The 19,766-nt window shown below is 42.4% G+C and overlaps 1 protein-coding gene across 2 annotated transcripts in view; it reads left to right on the forward strand.

Annotated features, from left to right (window-relative positions):
* The window catches only part of Eprs1 (glutamyl-prolyl-tRNA synthetase 1), a 69,763-nt gene that overhangs the window by 41,470 nt on the left and 8,527 nt on the right, over positions 1-19,766 (forward strand). For both annotated transcript variants that reach the window (XM_075989405.1, XM_075989404.1), the window contains 10 exons: positions 6,073-6,306; positions 6,617-6,879; positions 9,288-9,339; positions 10,217-10,426; positions 10,711-10,783; positions 12,286-12,365; positions 12,542-12,643; positions 13,255-13,410; positions 14,802-14,999; positions 18,009-18,182. In XM_075989405.1, coding sequence (XP_075845520.1) covers positions 6,073-6,306; positions 6,617-6,879; positions 9,288-9,339; positions 10,217-10,426; positions 10,711-10,783; positions 12,286-12,365; positions 12,542-12,643; positions 13,255-13,410; positions 14,802-14,999; positions 18,009-18,182 — 1,542 coding nt within the window. The remainder of the gene's footprint in view (positions 1-6,072; positions 6,307-6,616; positions 6,880-9,287; positions 9,340-10,216; positions 10,427-10,710; positions 10,784-12,285; positions 12,366-12,541; positions 12,644-13,254; positions 13,411-14,801; positions 15,000-18,008; positions 18,183-19,766) is intronic.

The following is a 19,766-nucleotide window of genomic DNA, read 5'->3' on the forward strand; positions in this document are numbered from 1 at the left end:
TCACCTTCCCATGGAACGGTTTGTAGGCTACCTGTTTAAATATTTTGACCTAGAAACCAACATTTATTATTGCCTGCTGTACCAAGACTGAAAGTAAACTCACAGTTGAGACTAGAGAGATGACTCAGTGGTTAAGGGTGCGTACTGCTTCTACAGGCGATCAAGATGTGGCCTCCAGTGTCCCTGATGTCAGTGTGTACCTGCATGCATGTGCACATTCCTGTACACTGTTAGATGCATACACGTAATTAAGAGGAAAATCTGTAAAAGGAAAAAGAAATTTAAATATTAAAGAAAAAAGAACCTTCACAGCTCATGGAAGTGAGGAACATTGGTAACAAGACAGACTCAATGAAACTGACAGGAGTGTAACCTGTCAAGAGTGATAGGAAGGAGAAGACAGTTCATAAGTTAAAATATTCCTTGTAGGCTAAGGGCATAACTCATTTTTTTTTTAAACAAGGTCTCTATGTAACCCTGATTGTCCTAGAATTTATTATGTAGATCAGGCTGGCCTTGAATTCACAGAGATCTGCCTGCCTCTGCTTCTAGGGTGCTGAGATTAAAGGTATAGGCCACCACACATGGAGGTATCACTCAGTTTAGAGTCTGTGTTTAGTAGGTATGAAGCTTGGGTTGATCCACAACATAGCACACACATACATTTCTGAGGTAGTAGGAACCTTTTACAGATGACAGAGTTCACAAAGGGGCGGTTTGACTATGGAATTGTGGTTCTTAACCCTATGTGCATTAGAAATTTTAGAAGTCTTGTTAAAGCACAAGGACTGTGGCCTCTCTCCCTTGAGCTTCAGGAAGCCCGGGATGTGCAGAGATACCCTCTGTCTTCCGTAGTATTTGTTATGTTTCTCGTCTTCCACCAGATAACCTGACAGGCAGTGTAAGGCGAACGGTTTATTCTCACCACAGTTCAGGGGCTGTGGTACCTCATGGGTAAGATGTGGAGGCAAGAGTGTCTCACACAAGTGAGGGCAGGAATTTATTCATGCCTTGGTAGACTAGGACGCAGATAAAGGAGAATGCAGGCATTGATCTGACTTTTCCCTCTTTCCTTTCTTAATTTATTCTGGGCCCCCAATGGTGGGTACCACCCATCTCAGCATAGATTTCCTTCAGTTAACACTCTCTGTGAACACTGTACAGACACATCCACAGGTGTGTCTCCTAGGTGATTCTAATCCAGTTAGATTGACAATGAAGAGTAACCCTCACGTGTCCAAATAGTTGTTCAGGTGGTGCTGGTGCTACTGGCCCAGGTAGTAAAGAAAGCCACTATGCCTGGCTTCGGGGTTTTACTTACTTACTTATTTATTTTTTGTTTTTGTTTCTTGTTTATATGGCAGTATTTCCGGTTTCCTCTGATCAAAAGTTCTTTGAGACGTGCCATCAGCAGCCTTAGCCAATCACAGAGTAGAACCATGCGACTCATCCACCCTTCAGATAGCCCTGAAAATAACATATATATATATACACATTATACAATATTCTTTCTGTGTGTATGCCTTCAGGCCAGAAGAGGGCACCAGACCCCATTACAGATGGTTGTGAGCCACCATGTGGTTGCTGGGAATTGAACTCAGGACCTTTGGAAGAGCAGGCAATGCTCTTAACCTCTCAGCCATCTCTCCAGCCCCAAAATAACAGGTTTTTAAACTGGCCATTAAACTTGACTATGAGGCTGTATCAACCTGAGTGGATGTGTGATCCTTGGCACCAGTGATGTGGTTGCTGGGAGAGTTGAGGGAAGAAGGCACAGTTTGGGGAATGGAGAAGGGAAGGGTGGGTGGAGAGGAAGGAAAGGGTTTGAGGGACAGGTGGGGTCCGGTGGAGGTGTAAGCATGGGCCTGAAGGCAGTCAACATTTCAGAGGCGGGTACAAGTCCACAAACTCTCCAGCATTCTGCATGTCAAGGCTGTGCCTGAGTCTTCCAGGTCCAGCACAGCACAGATGGTTCTTTTTAAAATTTAGAAAAATTACTTTTATTAATTATGTATTTAGTGTTTGAAAGACTTTCTAATACAACCACCATAACATGGCAAAGGCTTTATGAAGCACTAAACTTTAGATTCTACTGCCCAGTTTAGCAAACTATGAAATGTTATTGGAACACCGCCAGCCATACTTGGTAGTCTGTGTTGTCTGTCTGTTCCATGCTGTGGATGTAGTTGGGTAGTTGAAATTTAGACTCACAGATCCTGATCCCTACCCTGGAGAAGAGGGTATTGAAGGCTTACATTGCTAATAGTTTTTACAGACTAATCCTGGGCTCTGTGCAGTGCTGTATCAGCTGGTGAAGTCATGATTCCCTTGGGGCAATTTCTTCTTTGGCAGTTTAATTATGTACAGATTTCTAATTACTATTTTTAAAAATCCTGTAACCTTTTAGTTTGTTAATCTCAGTATCTTCTAAACATGGGCCACAAGCTTCAGCATGCCCACCCCTTCAGCCAGAAACATCACTGGTTCTAATTCCCATTCCTTCCTACCCAGCAAGTGCAAGCCTCTGCTTTGGGAAGTTATTACTGGTATGTGTAAGTATTGCTCGCTTACATGTGCTAAGGAGAGAGATGATTTTTTTAGAGCAAAAATTGGGTGTCCTAGCTAGAGGCAGGCAGATCTCTGTGAGTTCGAGACCAGCCTGGTCTACAAGAGCTAGTTCCAGGACAGGCTCCAAAACCACAGAGAAACCCTGTCTCAAAAAACCAAAAAAAAAAAAAAAGTACTCTTAGCATCTAAATAGCTAAGGGAAGTAGATTTTTCTTTTTGATGTTCCCACCATTCTCCATGTTGAAATGCTTCCATCTAGTGGCTGCTACAGAAATTGCTCTTCATGTATTTGCATTCTAAATGGAACCAGATGAGCACCTCTATTTTTCTTCACCTCCCAATCTTGAATTACAATTTTAGGATTACTTTTGCGTACCTCAGATGCAATCTGAAACCTTTAGAGAAATTTTGTGTGGATTGTTTATAACATTATTAATCCACATTGATGATTATGTAAAATTGTATGTGTGTAATCCATATTTTATAAACTCAAAATAATCTTTGTCCATTAAGAATTTAGCTGGGTGGTGGTAGCACACACCTTTAATCCCAGTACTCGACAGATCTCTGAGTTCAAGGCCACCCTGGACTGTAAGAGCTAATTCCGGGACAGGCTCCAAAGCTACAGAGAAACCCTGTCTTGAAAATAAAATAAAATAAAATAAAGCCCCCCCCCCCATGAAAACAACAACAAAAAGAACTTAACATTATTAGCTCTGGATACTTAGTATCTTGTTCCAAGAAGTAAGTACTTCATACAGTTTCACTTAGCAAATTCCTTTTAATCCAGAAAAAAATTTAAAAGGTTACTTTCCTCATCCTTTAGTTGTACATATGTATTGCCAGAGATACACTCAAGTAATGTGCAATATATGTGTTCATGTATGGTGTGCATGTGTGTGGAGATGTGTGCTTGCCAGATGTTGATAGAAGCTTCCTCTGTCTGTGTCTGCCCCATTATTTAAGGCAGGGAACCGCTAAAGCTGGAGCTCCCTGTTTGGGCTGAACTGTCTGGCTAGCAAGCTCCTCATACACACTCAGATCATTGTTCCATGTATGTGTGATGTCATGAAGACTGTAATCGGGATCACAAGATAACACAATTTCTGTCAACCTCTTACCAAGTAACTTTGGACTGGGTGCTTAGTTTCTGAGATTTGGTGCTTCTGTAAAATATAGATGAGGATGAGTATTTTGAGTAAGACAGTCCTTACAAAGTGCTTAGCATGACATCTGGCATAGAGTAAATAGGTATTGAAAGGAGGAATTTTTTTGTTAATAATTCTAATTTCCCTCGAGAAACTTATAGGTACTAAGTCATCAGGGAAATTGGCGTAGTGATTGGTAGAGTTTTGTTCTTATTTTGGGAGTTTGTATTATTTATACATGTAATCTTGTTAGAATAGACTATCTTATTCAATAATGTAATAGGTTGTTTACCTTAATTTTCTCTTCTATAATATTTCAAATTTATGTTGTCAAACAAGGAAGTTTTTATTATGAAACTGTACCATTTGACTTCAAACTCAAGTGAATGTTTAACTTTATTTTACGCATGTGCCTGTGTGTGTGTGTGTGTGTGTGTGTGTGTGTGTGTAGGGCGTATGTGGAAGTCAGGGACAACTGTGGGAGTCAGTTCTCCCTTTGGACAAACTTGGGTCACGAACATTTCAAAAAGTATTTTGTACACGTATTTACAAAGATGTCCCTTTTTTTCTCTTCTCACGGTTTCATTCTTTTTTTTTTCTAGCTGATGGTGCCCCCTCCTTTCTTCTGCCCTTCTGTCCCTCTCCCTGATTTTCATTTTCTTTCCGTCTTCCTTTAACTGTGACTTTTTAAGAAAGAACTTCTACTGGGAAATAATTCTTAGTTCTAAAGTAATAGCAACAAGAGTCAGGTTGGAATACAGACTCTCCTCCAATCTTCTCTTTGTTCACCCCCACCCCCTTTTTCCTGAGTCACACTCTGTAGCCCAGACTGACCTTGAACTCAGGATCCTTCTGCCTCAGCCCTGCTGGTCTGGAATTATGATCGTCCACCAACACGTCTAGATTTGCCCACCTTTCGTTTACTCCCTCTTTGTTCCTGGGATGTCAGACTGCAGAGTGTATAGGCAGGAAAGCACTGTAGCCCGAGAAAATGGGAATGGCCAGCTCCTGAACCAGGTTCTTTACGGTTGCTCTACTGCTGCTCCTGCATAGCTGTGAGCCAGTCTTGAGTGTGCTCCCTTGCTCCTGTCGCAATGCACTGACTATGTTCCCCTGTGCAGAGGTATGGGTGGCCATGAGGCACTCTCTCTTCGGGTTCTCAGTCAGATGCTAATTTGTGATTGTATTTTAAGGTCAGGCATTCGGCTTGAGTCTTTTCCCTGTGCTGCTGTCTTCTGTGGTAGAGTGTCAAGTGTCTGCTTGCTGAGGGTTTCATCTGAAGCGTGATCCTAATTAGTCTTAACAATAAAAACCTGTAGTCAGATAGCAAGGGTGAAAGCTGAAAGATCAGAGAAGCAGAGCAGCAGTACCAGAGACTTCTTACCTTTATGCATCTTCAGACTGAACGGGGCCTATCTGTCTCTCTGAATCCTCAAGCTGGATGGGCGAGTCCCTGTCTCTCTCTGCCTCCACCTCTCAATGCTGGGATTAAAGGCATTGATCCAAGTGATGGGATCAAAGGTGTGAGCCATCATTTTCCAACTCAGTTTCTGTTTTAGACTGGTTCAGTCTCGTGCCTTGAACTCCTAATCTTCCTGCTTCCTTCCAAGTGCTGGGATTAAAGGTGTGTGCCATTACTGCCTGGCCTCTATGGTTAACTAGTGGGTAGCTCTGCTCTCTGATCTCCAGGCAAGCTTTATTTGTCAGAACAAAAACAAAATATCACACAACAGTCAATCCTTTCTGCTTTTGTTGAATTATCAGATACTGAAATGTACAGCTATTTATGTAACTTAAGATTTCAACATACTTTTTTCATTTCTTTTTAGTTTTTGAAAGTGGTCTGTGGAGACTGCTTTCAGAACTCAATCAGAGAACTAAACCAAAGGGTGCCCAAATCCCTTATATAAAGTTGTGTGGCATTTCCATACTGTCTGTTCATTTCCTTCTATGCATTTGTGTGCTTAGAATCCTAGCTGCATTACTTGCAGTACCTAACGTAAATAGTTGTCCAGTTTAGGAAACAATCATGAGGCATCTGTACATTTTCAGACTAGAGCAGTGTTTTGCCACATGCATCTTTTAAAATAGAAAGTATACTTTGCTCAACTGAGTCTTTGAAAGGCTTTTAGAAAGAAATTATTAGTCCAGGTTTTTTCATTACTTGCCCACTTTTTTTTTGTGTGGAAGTACGTATTATGATGCAATTTTTGTTTTTCAAATAATTTTGGTCTTTGAGTACTTGACTCTCTGGCCAGAAATGGCTAAGTACACTTGGATAATGATCAAAGGCTTTGAAATGGCATTGCAGTAGTCGTAGATGTTGTGAAATACTTCCCCTCCTCTTTATTTTCAGGCTAAAATAAATGAAGCTGTGGAATGCTTGCTGTCCCTGAAAGCTGAGTATAAGGAAAAGACTGGGAAGGAGTATGTGCCTGGTCAGCCCCCAATGTCCCAGAAGTCACAGTCAAGTGCTGTCAGCGGTGCTGAGCCTGCCGGTCCAGAGACGCCGGAAGCCAAAGGTCTGTTTGACAGAGTGGCTCGTCAGGGAGAAGTAGTTCGGAAACTGAAAGCCGAAAAGGCCTCTAAGGTCAGTGTGGGGTTTTCTTTGTGTGGTCCCGTGTTTTACTACTGAATTTCCATACCATGTGTAGCTAGTGGCTGCTGTTCAGACAGTGCTATGTGTAGATCATCTATTTCTGTCCTCTATGCTGGTCTTGTCCCTGTTATGTTCTTCTGTTTATTTTCTTAGTATATTTTAGCATTTTGTGTCTGCATCTCTTGCCCTTAATTAATTGTGTGTAAGCCTCGTAAATGTGGGTGTGGTATTTGTTAACGTATGCCAAGACAGTAATTTTCACTAATGTTGTACTCCTCTGTCCCTCTTTGTTACATTAAAGGATCAAGTAGATTCAGCTGTACAAGAACTCCTTCAGCTGAAGGCACAGTACAAGTCGCTGACAGGAGTTGAGTATAAGCCTGTATCTGCTGCTGGGTCTGAAGACAGAGATAAGAAGAAGAAAGAAAAAGAAAATAAATCTGAAAAGCAGAATAAGCCTCAGAAACAAAATGATGGCCCAGGGAAAGACTCTTCCAAAAGCCAGGGCAACGGACTGTCACCCAGTGGAGCAGGAGAAGGGCAGGGGCCTAAGAAACAGACCAGGTATTAACTGTTTCTGTGTGAATTCAGTTCTCAGCAGAGTTTTTTACAATAAGCAGATTGTGGTGTGTTATCATCAGGACAGAAGGCTCATACTCTAATACCAGCAGATAGCTCCTATTTAAGGTAACAATAGGAAGTGCACCATCTGCTCACTCTGTGCTTTTCACCTGTCTGGTTTCCAGGGAGATGAGCTGATCACCGCTGTCTCAGTTTGAGTTTTTATCTTACTGTTCTGTTGCTGTGAAGAGACACCAGATGGGCAGATTACAGAAGGAAGCGTTAGAGTCCATGCCCACCTCTGTAGGGAGCACGGTAGCAGTCAGGCAGGCATGATGTTGAGCAAGAGCTAGGAGCTCACATCTGATCTGAGAGCAGAATGAGGAGACTGGGCCTGGCGTGGGCTTTTGAAATCTCAGAGCCCAACCCCAGGGACACACCCCCTCCAACAAGGTTACACCCCCTAATCCTTCCCAAACAGTTCACCAACTGAGAACCAAACATTTAAATAGTTGAGCCTGTGGGCTGCTTAGCCTTTGGAGTCTCGACAAACAGTGCAGAGTGAAGAAGGCTCTGCAGTCTGAAGCAGTTGTGATCGCAGATGTACTAGGTAAAGGGTGCTAAACTAGTGGAGACATTGTTTTGTGGGGCTTTTTTCCCCAAATGAAAGTTTTTCATTAGAAGTAAATAAGAATTTTATTCCCAGTGGGATTTTGAAGTTGTTAGCTTAAATGTAAAACAGCAGGTTTCAAGACCTGGCAGTAGATTCTCTGTCCTTTTCAGTGTTTTCTGTGTGTTTGAACAATGTGGCTCTCCTTCCAAAGGTGTAGGCTGAAACTGTTGTGATGGGCTCCCTGTCATAGAAGGAAATGCTGTTACTAAGGTAGTTCTGATTTTTAGATCTCTTTAGCTGAATGTCAAATTTAATGGCCTCCCATGTTCAGATACTATCTTCTTAGGGAATACTGCAACAGCTCCTGGTTTACGATGAGATAGTGGACAAGAGGCTAGAGCCTCTCTTCTCGCCTTCTGACTGCCCCTGCGTAGCCCTCAGTTTCCCAAGGAGAAAAGAGAGCGAAGCCCACAAAGCCTTGCTTGCAAGCTGGAAGCCTGTGCTTCCTGTAGAACACAGTTAATAGGCAGACCTTTTGTCACTTTTGGGGGTGAGGACCGTGTCTTCCTGTGTAGCTCAGGCTTGCCTTGAGAGCTCTTTCTGCCTCAGCCTTCCTGTTGAGGCGCTATAGGTGTGCACACCCCATAAGCAACTAACAGGTGGGATTGAGGAAAGAAGGATTGCCTGGAAGAGAGGCTGAGGGGTTGGCAGGAAACCGAGGGCCAAACAAAAGGGTCCTTCATTTCTAGGCACATATTCTATTAACTGCCAAGTTCCAGCATTGGATTAATTGGGGTTTTCTTGTGTTTGTTTAATTTAAATGTTTACTTTTACAAACTTCCACCTCTACATCTTCTATTTAGTATGAAATATAGGTGTGTATACACTTATGTGTGAATATTCATTTATCCGTGTATGGTCAGTAGCTGCTGTTTTTTATTACTTTTTACATTTTATCTTTGATGAGACACTTATCTTTTTAGCTGTTATTATCACCTATGTTGAGCTGGGCAATTGCTTTTTAGTAGAGATTATATGTGAGTAGACTTTGTCTTTGCCAAATGTATTTTAATTGAAAAGGGGTTTTATAATAAATCACAACCTTTGCAACGTTCTTTTGATGCTGGGAGGTTGTGATGGCACACACTTGTGATCTCAGTACTTCACAGGCAGAGGCAAGAAAACTGTACAAGCTTGGGCCATTCTGATCTGTATATCAGGTTATTCTAGCCAAGCAGGGGCTGAATAGTGAAACCTTCCCTGTGTTAAAAAACAAATATTGAATTACTTTCTAGATTAAAAACATTATTGTGGAAAGGAATAGAAAGAAAAGTAAATAAATATAAAAATGACTGAAAATTAAGAACTCCCTTTTTGAGCTTATATGCTTACTTTCAGTTCTACCTGCTGTGGTTTGACTGTATCCCACAGTACACATGCTGGAACTTAGTCCTCCAGCTGGTGGAGATAATGATATGTAAAGGGGGAGCCTTTGCAGTAGTGATTAAGATAAGCCGAGGCCAAGAAAATGGGGTCCAATGATGGTGTTATTAAGACAAAGGAAGAGTCATCGCAGCTTCCTAGTGTCCTGCTGTGTTGTGCCCAGCAGTTATGCCTCTAGAGGGCCCTCTCCACCCACAGGACTGATGCTGGCACTGGCTGGTTGAGCTTCCAGCACCAGGAGCCAATAAGCTTCTGTTCTCTAGATGACCTATTTTCTAGTATAGAAAACAGACTGAGACAGCCTAAAAGCATTTGCTTGAATGAAGGATTCATGTTTCCTTTTGCATGTCTGCAGATTGGGTCTTGAAGCAAAAAAAGAAGAAAATCTTGCCGAATGGTACTCCCAAGTGAGTATGCTCTCAGGGGCTTTTATGTGCACATTTCTCAAGGTTAGCATTATGTCCAGACTCTAAAGTCTAAGGAGAAAGGTAACCATAACAGTGTGACGTCCCCCATCCCACCGTGTGTGTGTTTGAGCATGTGTGTTTCTATGTGTGTGTGCATAAAGGCATGTGGGTGTTACCCTCAGAAAAGCCACCTCCTCTGAGACAAGGTCTTTCTTTGGCCTGGACTCACTAGTTAGGGTAGGCTGACTGACCAGTGCACCCCACTTATCTCTGTTCCAAGTGCACATCTCCGCACTACACCTGACATTTTAGGGGTCTGGGGATCAGTCTTCATAAATGGAAGGCAGACATTTACCTACTCCCTTGTTATCTCCCATGATGCCCACTATAATAATATCATGTCAGGTGTAGTGGGATACCGACGTGACCCAATACTTGTAAGATGAAGGCAAGAGAGTTTAAATTCCAGGCTAGCTGGCCTACACAGTGAAACTGTCTCAAAATAAAATATAAAAATAAAAGAAGGCAAAGGGTGTAGCTCAGTGGTAAGTCTGCATACTTTAGAGTCCTGTAAAGTGTTGCCTTTGCATGTAGGAAAGTCCATTTTTCCTCTACATTAAGGAGGGTGTTTCCAAGCCAGGCATGATGGCACACACCTGTAATTCCAGCATTTGGGAGGTAGGGGCAAGAGGTCTCTGAGTTCAAGGTTAGCCTGGTCTACAAAGTTCAGGACAGCCTGGGCTACACAGAGAAACCCTGTTTTGAAAAACACAAACAGTCTGCTGCTTCTACAGACAAGAGCTTTGATCACACACTCTTGCCTATCTTGCCTTTGCGTAGAATACTGGTTCAGTTTGCAGGCTTTTCTCTTTCAAAGGTCATCACAAAGTCAGAGATGATTGAATACTACGATGTGAGTGGCTGCTATATTCTCCGTCCCTGGTCGTACTCCATTTGGGAATTCATTAAGGACTTCTTCGATGCTGAGATCAAGAAGCTGGGTGTGGAGAACTGCTACTTCCCCATATTTGTGTCTCAGGCTGCACTAGAGAAAGAGAAGAATCATATCGAAGACTTTGCCCCTGAGGTACACTGAAAAAGATGAGCTTTTCCTTTTTGCGGTTTTCTCTTATAAACTCGAAATTATATCTCAGTGGAGTTTAACAACCAACTAAGAGAAATTTGGGGCGATCACTTTTCTTTATAATGTCCTATTTCTTCCATCCTCATGGCATGTTTAGTTGTTAGTCACATCCTCTGACTGAATGACTTGTCCCTTCCCTTCTAGTAACAGCAGCAAGCATTTGATATATACTTATGCTCTTCAAAAGTGCCATTAAAACTATGTCTACATCATTTTTATCTTCCTAGGTTGCTTGGGTTACGAGGTCTGGTAAGACAGAGTTGGCAGAGCCGATTGCCATCCGCCCTACCAGTGAAACAGGTGAGAGTGGGCGTGGGCCCTGGGGAAGCTCACTGAGCTGTGGGGGCTGCAGCTGCGTCTCAGTGTTTCTGCTAAGTTCCTTCCTGGCAAAGCAGAACTTACTGAAAGATGAAGGCAGATGAAAGTTTACGTTACATAGATTTTGTGTTAAGCCATTTCATTACAGAGCTCTTTATCAGCAGGATGTAAGCCTCTCTGTCCATCTTCTTTTTAAAGAAAGACACTTTACGTTTTAGGTCCTTTATTTGTTTTTATACAGTGAGCCATGAATTTATAGGGAATGGACTCTAGTTTCGCATGCGTGTGGCTAAAGGGACAGTGCTGTGTTTCCTAAAAAGCCTAGAGAGCATACAGTGGGTTCCTCTCCTCTTCCCTTTGCGGCTGTCGTTTGGCAAGTTACCGGACAATGGCTGCCGCGGCTGAACAGTTTTTCTTTTTTAAAACAGCATCTATTTTTGTCCAGTGTTCCAACTTTTCAGAGGGAATTGTTTTGGATTATTCTTGGGATTGATTATAAAATTGCAAATGATGGCTGTTATTCATTTTTTAATATTTATTATCTACATTAGATTTCTATTTCTGTAGAGTTTTTTTGTTTGTTTTTGAGACTGAGTCTCACATCCAGCTCTAGCTGACCTGGAACCTGGTATTTAGATCAGGCTAACCTGAACTCACAGAGAGATGATTCCCAAGTGCTGGGTTTAAAGGTGTACACCTTGTGCTCATCTTCACCTAGGGTTTTCAAAATGCTTTCATGTGGGCATGTTGTGTTATTCTCCTGCCATGGGAAGGCAGAGGCAGCCATCAGATGATGGAATGGTTTCCCTGGAATTATACTTAGTGAATGGACGTGCTACCCGGGTCTGAGAGTTTGGACTTGGTGGCATCCTACAGTGATTACCTATCTTCAAAGTTAGTGTGCTCGTTATCTACTACTTCTAGTGTGTTTGGGTATTTGCACTTTTGACATTATGACTTTAGTCGTTTTTGTTTGTTTTTGTTTTTTTCTCATAGTACATTAGTAGTTTTGTTTTACTGATTGTACGTTGTAGGCAAGACAAGTCATAGTTCCTGGCAAGAGTGTTCTTTGTTGGATGGGTAATCTGTGAATCTAACAAATTCTGATACATAGCTGATTTCAGGAATAATATTAGCATCTTTAAATTTGATAATGAGATCTGTGAGCCAAAGGAGAGTATAAAATAAGATAAAGAATGAAAGTAATTTTACATAGAACATGGAATGTATTGGATAGAATATGGAAACAACACTTACATGCAAATAGGTGAAACACACAAAGTATGATCATGTTAGGTAGATTTGTCTATCTTCAGGGTTATGCTTTATGAACTAGGTAACAGTATCATTTCATGAATCATCACGGGATGCTGGGACAAGCACACTTTAATCCTTTAATTCATATTGTTACATTGTGAATTTAACTCTTGTCAGTCTTAAGGAAGAAATCAAGTCATAAGTGTCTTTATTTTCTTGACTTTCAGTAATGTATCCTGCATATGCAAAATGGGTGCAGTCCCACAGAGACCTGCCTGTCAGGCTTAACCAGTGGTGCAATGTGGTGGTAGGTGCCCGTGTGTGTCCTCGCTTTTAGAGCATGCTTTCTTTCCTTTGAGCGTAAAGCAGTTTTCAAAAGGTTTTGGACCACAAAGTTTGTTTTGATTATTAATCATGTAAAGTTGCTAATGAAAACTAGTTTTTTTTTTTTTTTTCCTATACTGACTGGCTTTGTCCCTGCAGCGCTGGGAATTCAAGCACCCGCAGCCTTTCCTCCGCACTCGGGAATTCCTGTGGCAGGAGGGGCACAGCGCCTTTGCCACCTTCGAGGAGGCAGCTGACGAGGTAGGAGCAGTCCTCTACTATGTAATACCAGTTTGAGAATAGAAAGGGCTGGAGAGATGGCTCAGCAGTTAAGAGCATTGCCTGCTCTTCCAAAGGTCCTGAGTTCAATTCCCGGCAACCACATGGTGGCTCACAATCACCTGTAATGAGGTCTGGTGCCCTCTTCTGGCCTGCAGGCATACACACAGACAGAATATTGTATACATAATAAGTAAAGAAAAAAAAAGAAAATAGAAAGTTAATCCAAGAGTAAACTGATTTTAAAAACTTGCTTATTAAAATTTTACTAGTAAATTTGCTATTTAAAATTTTGTACGATAGATTTTAATTTATAGAAAAACTAGTCATATGATTAAAATTAATCATTTTTTTAGGTTTCACTCTGATTACTGTATATCTCTCTAGCATTTTTCTCCTACATTCCAAATTTATATTCACTTAAATGTTCCTCAACCTCACACTGCTTTCTTGTATATTTTCCTTAAATCTCACATTGACTTCTTTAGCCTTTCTATGATTTTGTTGTTGTTGAGTACCCTTTCACAAACAGTTTGAGATGATGCAGATTGACAAGCCTATAGTGAATAAACATGCCGTCAATGTTGTTACAGGTCTTGCAGATCCTTGAGTTATATGCTCGAGTGTATGAGGAACTCTTGGCAATCCCTGTTGTGAGAGGAAGAAAGACTGAAAAGGAGAAGTTTGCAGGAGGAGACTATACGACCACATTAGAAGCCTTCATCTCTGCCAGCGGGCGTGCTATCCAGGTATGGAGTGCTGTGGCTAGGTGGCAGCTGTGAGCACAGCCTACGGCAGTTCCAGCAGTGTTTGCTACTTTAGTAATATTTGGATAGCCAATAAAGAAAGCAGTATCAAGGTTTTAAAAAATAAAGTCACTAGTATGCCATCCAGTGATGCCTTTTTTAGAGGTAGATCCAGACGGATGCAAAGAGCTTACTGAAGGCACATCTACACTCTGTTCAATGCAGCATTATAGCCAGACAGTGACAACATCACCTGATAAACAATGCCTGTATCCACAGTGGGATATTAACCATAAAAGGAATGCATTCTGTCATTTGCAGTACCATAGATGAAATTGAAGATATTTGTGTTAAGTGAAATGAGGTATGATCTTAATTGTATGTGAACTCTAAGAAAGTGGTTGTTTATAACCTGTGACTAGAATGGTGGTTACTTACAGGTTAGAGAGAGTATGAGTTGGTCAGTAGGCACTAAATTTTAGTTCTATAGGAGCTGAATGTTATACTGCAGGTAAGGATGGTGGCAGACAGCTATAGTCACAACACTCTAAGGAGTCTGTGGTTAATGTGAGCTACATAGTAAGACACTCCTTGGGGGAAAGAAAAATCTGGCCTGTTATTGTATAGGAGGGTAACTAACCATCAATAGTAATGTGCTGCGCGTTTTTAAAACACTCAAGATTTTGAAAATTTGTACCAGAAAGAAATGATGGATTCTTGAGGTAAGTTTAACCTGATTCAAACATTACAAAATGTGTTTACATTGCCTCAGTATGTTGATTTTAAAAGTGAATAAAAAATAATTACTGTGAAAGCAGTACAGCACTTGCTTAGCAGGCACTGAGTCATTGATCACCAATTTTTATTGATATATTGATCATCAATACTCCAAACTGGGTGTTATGGTGCACACCTCTGAAAGTGGAGGCAAGAGAATCTGGTATTGGAGGCTACCATCAGCTCCATAGTGAGTTCTAGGTCCATGTGGGCTATGAGACCCTTCCCAAAAGACTGGGAGGAGGGGAGGGGGAAGGAAGAGAACAGTGGTCGAGGGCATCATGTGATTTCTAGGCCTGTTCTGTGTCTCCATGATGGGGAATCAGTGAAGTTGGGGTTTCATCCTGAATTGCCAGGCATGAGCTCCAGGTAAAACCTTGCATTCAGAGGTCTTGTGTGTGTTTTCGTTTTTGTTTTTGTTGGAAGGGACCACCCAGAGCAGAGCTGCTAACTTTTTTTAGCCAGTCCTTTCTTGTTATGTCAATCATACTTGAAGTTTAAGCATTAAAAGGAGATAAAACAGTGCATGTAGTGGTATTCTAAAGTATGTGATCTTGTTATTATTTTCAAGGGAATCATAGTTTAAAACTAAAGCTGTGTTTCTCTTCTTATTTTAGGGAGCAACATCACACCATTTAGGCCAGAATTTTTCTAAAATGTGTGAAATAGTTTTTGAAGACCCAAAGATACCAGGAGAGAAGCAGTTTGCATTCCAGTGCTCCTGGGGCCTGACAACTCGGACTATTGGTGTGATGGTCATGGTTCATGGAGACAATATGGGCTTAGTGTTGCCACCCCGTGTAGCCTCTGTTCAGGTAAGGGAAATGTTCTCTTTATCATGTCTTTTAAACGATTATAGTCTATGTTTACAAGTTCTTTTTTAACAGAACTTGCCTCAAGTTTATTTGTAAAAACAGCATAAGGTCCTGAACATCTGCAAATACTGTGTAGGTGTTCACACCAGTCCATCTGTCTTCACATTGGCAGACTGCAACCTTTTTTATGGGGCCTTCACAGGGGCCTGGGCACCTTTGGGAGCCTGAGCTGCAGCTGAGGCCTCTGCCTTGGCTTGAACCTTGGGCTTTGTTTTTTGGAGCCTATGACCCCTGGCCATGTAGCTTCTAATCCGCTTCCCAAGCTTGGGGTGAGCAATTAAAGCCAGACGGGTGAGTTCGTGGCTGGGGCCGTTTGGCACCTTGGTCTTCACCACCTGGGGCTTCACCAGGGCCTTGATGGCCTCCGCACGTGCGCTCATGGCCTTTGCATTATTTGCCTGCATCTTCTTCAGGCCTTTCTTATTGTGCTTCTTGGCAAAGCGTATGTTCCTCAGGAACTTGGGGTCAACCCCCTTGAGAGATTCGTATCTTTGTGACCGGGGTTTCTTGATGTCGTTTCTGTGCCAATTCCAGGATTGGTTGTGTGTGGTGTGGTTCTTGGACTTCGCCATGGCTGGACGGTAATCGGCGGCTCCCCTACAAAGGAACTTTGAAAGGGTAGATTTCTCTGATGATATAGAAACATTAGAAAATATAGCCTAGACACATATGTATTATTTATTGTCCCAAGAATTTTAAAAATTAGTTTGCTGAAAACTTTTAATTTTTTTCTAAGGTTTCCTAATTTTATTTTATGAGTGAATGTTTTGTCTGCCTGTGCCTCTGTGGACCACATGCATGCTTAGTTCCTCCCAAGGTTAGAAGAGGGCACCATGTGGATGCTCTTAACTGTGGAGCCATTTTTCTAGCCCTAAAATTTATTTAGAAATAATTTTTTGAAATTATTTAGAATTGTTTAAATAAAATATAGTAGGGTTAAATGAATTGTTCTTCGTGTTGATGAATGATATTTAACTGATTAGCACATGTTGTAGACAGGTTAGAAATCACACAGATTGATTTAGTTATCGTAGAACAGATGCGGATTGTGTAAGCAGTAAACTACTTCATGCTAGAGCCCCGAGAAGGAAATGTCTGTAACCAAACCTGCAAGCAAGACTGGGAAGCAGGTCACACTGGCTGTCAGTGGTCATGGCTAAAAGACCTGGAGCTGGAGAGGTGGCTTGGTGGGTAAGGTGGCAAAGGACCCAGGTGCACTTCTCTAATGCCAGCTCCAGGAAGGGTCTCTGGTGGTTTGAAAGAAAATGGCCCACAAAAGGAGTGGCGCTATTAGGAAGTGTGGCCTTGTTGAAGGAAGTGTGTCACTGTGGAGGAGGACTCTGCAGTCTCATACATGCTCAAGCCACACCCAGTGTCTTAGCTCACTTCCTGTTGCCTTTGGATCAGGATGTAAGGACTCTCAGCTCTAGCACCATGCATACTGCATACTGCCTTGTTTCCTACCATGATGATAATGCACTAAGTCTCTGAACTGTAAGTCACCCAATTAAGTGTCTTCGTTTATAAGAGGCGTGCCCCCCCCCCCAGTTAAACCAAATGCTGGACATGGTGGCATACTCTTTAATTCTAGAACATTGGAGGTAGGAGCAGGCAAATGTCTTTGAGTTCCAGGCCAACATGGTCTATTTACGGAGTTTAGAGAGTGAATAGGCCAGTCAGGGCTATATAGTGAGAGTCTGTGTTAGAGAGAGACAGACAGAGAGACACCAGAAAGCTACAGGACAATACATCCTTGCTTGTTCTCTCCAAAAAACTCTTTTTGGGGGAGGGTGGGGTTCCAGACAGGGTTTCTCTATGTAGCCTTGGCTGTCCTGGAACTCAAGAGATCCGCCTGCCTCTGCCTCCTGAGTGCTGAGGTTAAAGGCATGAGCCACTACCGCATGGCTCCTAAATCCCTAAGTCAGTATTGCTGACTTTTCCCAAGAAGTATTCGGAGAGGTGGAAGACCCTGTCTTCAGAGGAAAGTGGAAGTTTAGAGATGTAGTGGACAGTGACAGAGATGAAGAGCCATGGTGATTCAAAGGAGAGGGAGAAGACTCCAGGGATCCTTAGATGCCTCTGGAGATGCGGAAACACCACGTAGTGTGACCTCAGCAGTTGGTCACAGACAAACATAAGAACAGAAAGTGGCTGCCCTAAAGGAGAGACTTGGAAGGACAGTGCTGCACCCCGGGAAACAAAGGGACCTGGTAGGTCACAGACTCAGAAAGCGAACAGATAAGGAATGGGGTACTGTCTTGTACTGTGTGCTCCGGCAAGTGTGTTGCAAGTGTGAAGTTCATGTGCAGCTCAGCGTTCACATCACTGTAGCATATGAGATTCTTGTAGAAAAAGTGCTTTTAAAACAATGTAAAATGTAGCTTTTCAATAAGTTATTGTATATAGTTTGATTTTTTTTTTAAGGCCTTTTGATGTTGGATGATCCTAAATATTTAATGGTTTTTGTTAGTGTTGTTTTTAACATAGTGGCCCCGCAGCAAACTTCAGGAAATTTTGCCAGTAGTGTGTTTTGAAACGTTTAGGGTACTGCATGTTGTGGATTGTTTGTTTTGTTCATTTAAAGATTTAGTGTGTGTGTGTGTGTGTGTGTGTGTGTGTGTGTGTGTGTGTGTGTGTGTATGCCTAAGTGTATGCCTGTGCATCACATGTGGGTTGGAGCACTCAAACGCCAGAAAAGGAGTTGGACTCCCTGGAGTTACTTACAGGTGGTTGTGAGGCACCGGGTGGGTCCTGGGAACTGAATCTGGGTCCTCTGCAAGAGCAGCCAGTGTTCTCAACCACTGAGCCATCTCTCAGCACCATGTTTTTTAACTGTAGTAAAATTATGTATATTTAAAAGACCGTGTCATTGGCATCTTTTAACTTTTGTATGGTTCATTATTGTAGATGTCCTTATGTGTATGTGGTGTGTCTTTGGTTGGACTCTAGGTGGTAGTGATTCCATGTGGAATCACAAATGCCCTGTCTGAAGAAGACAGAGAGGCACTGATGGCAAAATGCAATGAGTATCGAAGGCGGCTACTTGGCGCTAACATCCGAGTCCGAGTTGATCTACGAGACAACTACTCTCCAGGCTGGAAGTTCAATCACTGGGAGCTGAAGGTATGCAGGGGTCCTGCATCGGGGAGATCTAGATTTCTGCAAACTTAAGGTTTTTTCTTACCTTTCCATATTTATGGTCGTAAGTTCTGAGCACCAGTGTAGGTCATACCTTGTAAAAGGGGTTTCTAGAGTATGTGCTTGTTCTGTGTTCTGTGGTGATTCAGGGAGTGAGTAGCTTGGTGGAAGAACACTTAGCATGTGCTTGGCCCTGCCTTTGATTCCCTGCACTGGGCCTTGCCTCCCAAAAAGTTTTGTGGAAGCCAGTTTTTCTTACATTAGAATGAAGATGATCTTGAAGTGTTTGCTTATATAACATATGAGGCTCATTGGTGCTTATGTTGCAGTGCTTATATCTGAGTTCAGTCCCTGGCAGAGTGAGGTTTCAGTGATGATGGAGTCATCACAGGTTCCCATCCACATCCACACGGTTACACATCCCTTTGCCGTTGTTTCTGCCTCTCTGCAGAATTCTGTCTAAATTCTGGTTTGACGTTTTTGGTGTATTTTCATTTACAACACAACTTCATTATTAGTAATGATGCCCTTTATTCCATTTCACAAACTTTTAGCGGTTACCATTTTTTTTTAAGCTATGTTAGAGAATATCAAGTTAGTCTAGGAATTAGGAGGAGTAGTGTGGGACATGTTCCGAGATGGTACCTGAGAACTTAGGAATGGATGCTTGATGTATTGGGGTTATTCAGGATTAACCCTCTTGAATTGCAAAGCCACTAACATCCCTCATCTTACTTTAAAAACGGTGCCTATGGTAACCTGTGCTGGGGATTAGCGCTGCTGCTGGCCCTGCTTCTTCTTTGTGTGTCATACTTTCTTTTTCACGTGCTCCCTCCCTTCAGGGAAGACCTTAAAGACAGACAGTTTGTCCTCTGTAATTTGTCTTTAGTTGCAGTCTTTTTTGTTCACCTAGGGATAGCTGGTGGATGCCAGCAGCTACTTCTCTAAGCCAGTTCATGTGTGCCATTTACTTCTGGATTCCCCACCTTCCTATTCTACATCCTTCCTCCAGAGACACGGCTTTATCTCTAGGACTCTTTATCCCTGGGAGTCTGTTTGATGAGAGTCAGTGGGCTTGCTGGCATTCACATAAGTTTGTCTTTGACTTGAGTACTACTCAGCAGCCATGTTGTGTAGTAATATGAGCGGCGGCGGGGCTGCGTCCCCAACCCCCAGCCGCCTGCCCGGCTAGCTTATGCCCCGAAATAATTACATGGACACTGTATTCATTTAAACACTGCTTGGCTCATTTCTACCTAGCATCTTCTAGGCTAACTCTCCCACCTGGACTAGCCCATTTCTTATCATCTGTATAGCACCGGTCTTACCAGGAAGATTCTAGCCTAAGTCCATCCTGGCTCGGAGCTTCATAGCGTGCGTCTTCCCTGGAGCAGGTAGCATGGCGTCTCTCTCTGAGGTGTCTGCTCCGGAGAGGAGAGCTGAGGAGTCTGACCTCACTTCCTCTTCCTCCCAGCGTTTTGTTCTGTTTACTCCACCCACCTAAGGGTGGGCCTATCCAATGGGCCTAGCAGTTTCTTTATTGCTTAGCCAATGAAATCAACAGATTGA

This window comes from Microtus pennsylvanicus, chromosome 10 (assembly GCF_037038515.1).
Source record: "Microtus pennsylvanicus isolate mMicPen1 chromosome 10, mMicPen1.hap1, whole genome shotgun sequence".
In the NCBI taxonomy this organism is placed as follows: Eukaryota; Metazoa; Chordata; class Mammalia; order Rodentia; family Cricetidae; genus Microtus; species Microtus pennsylvanicus.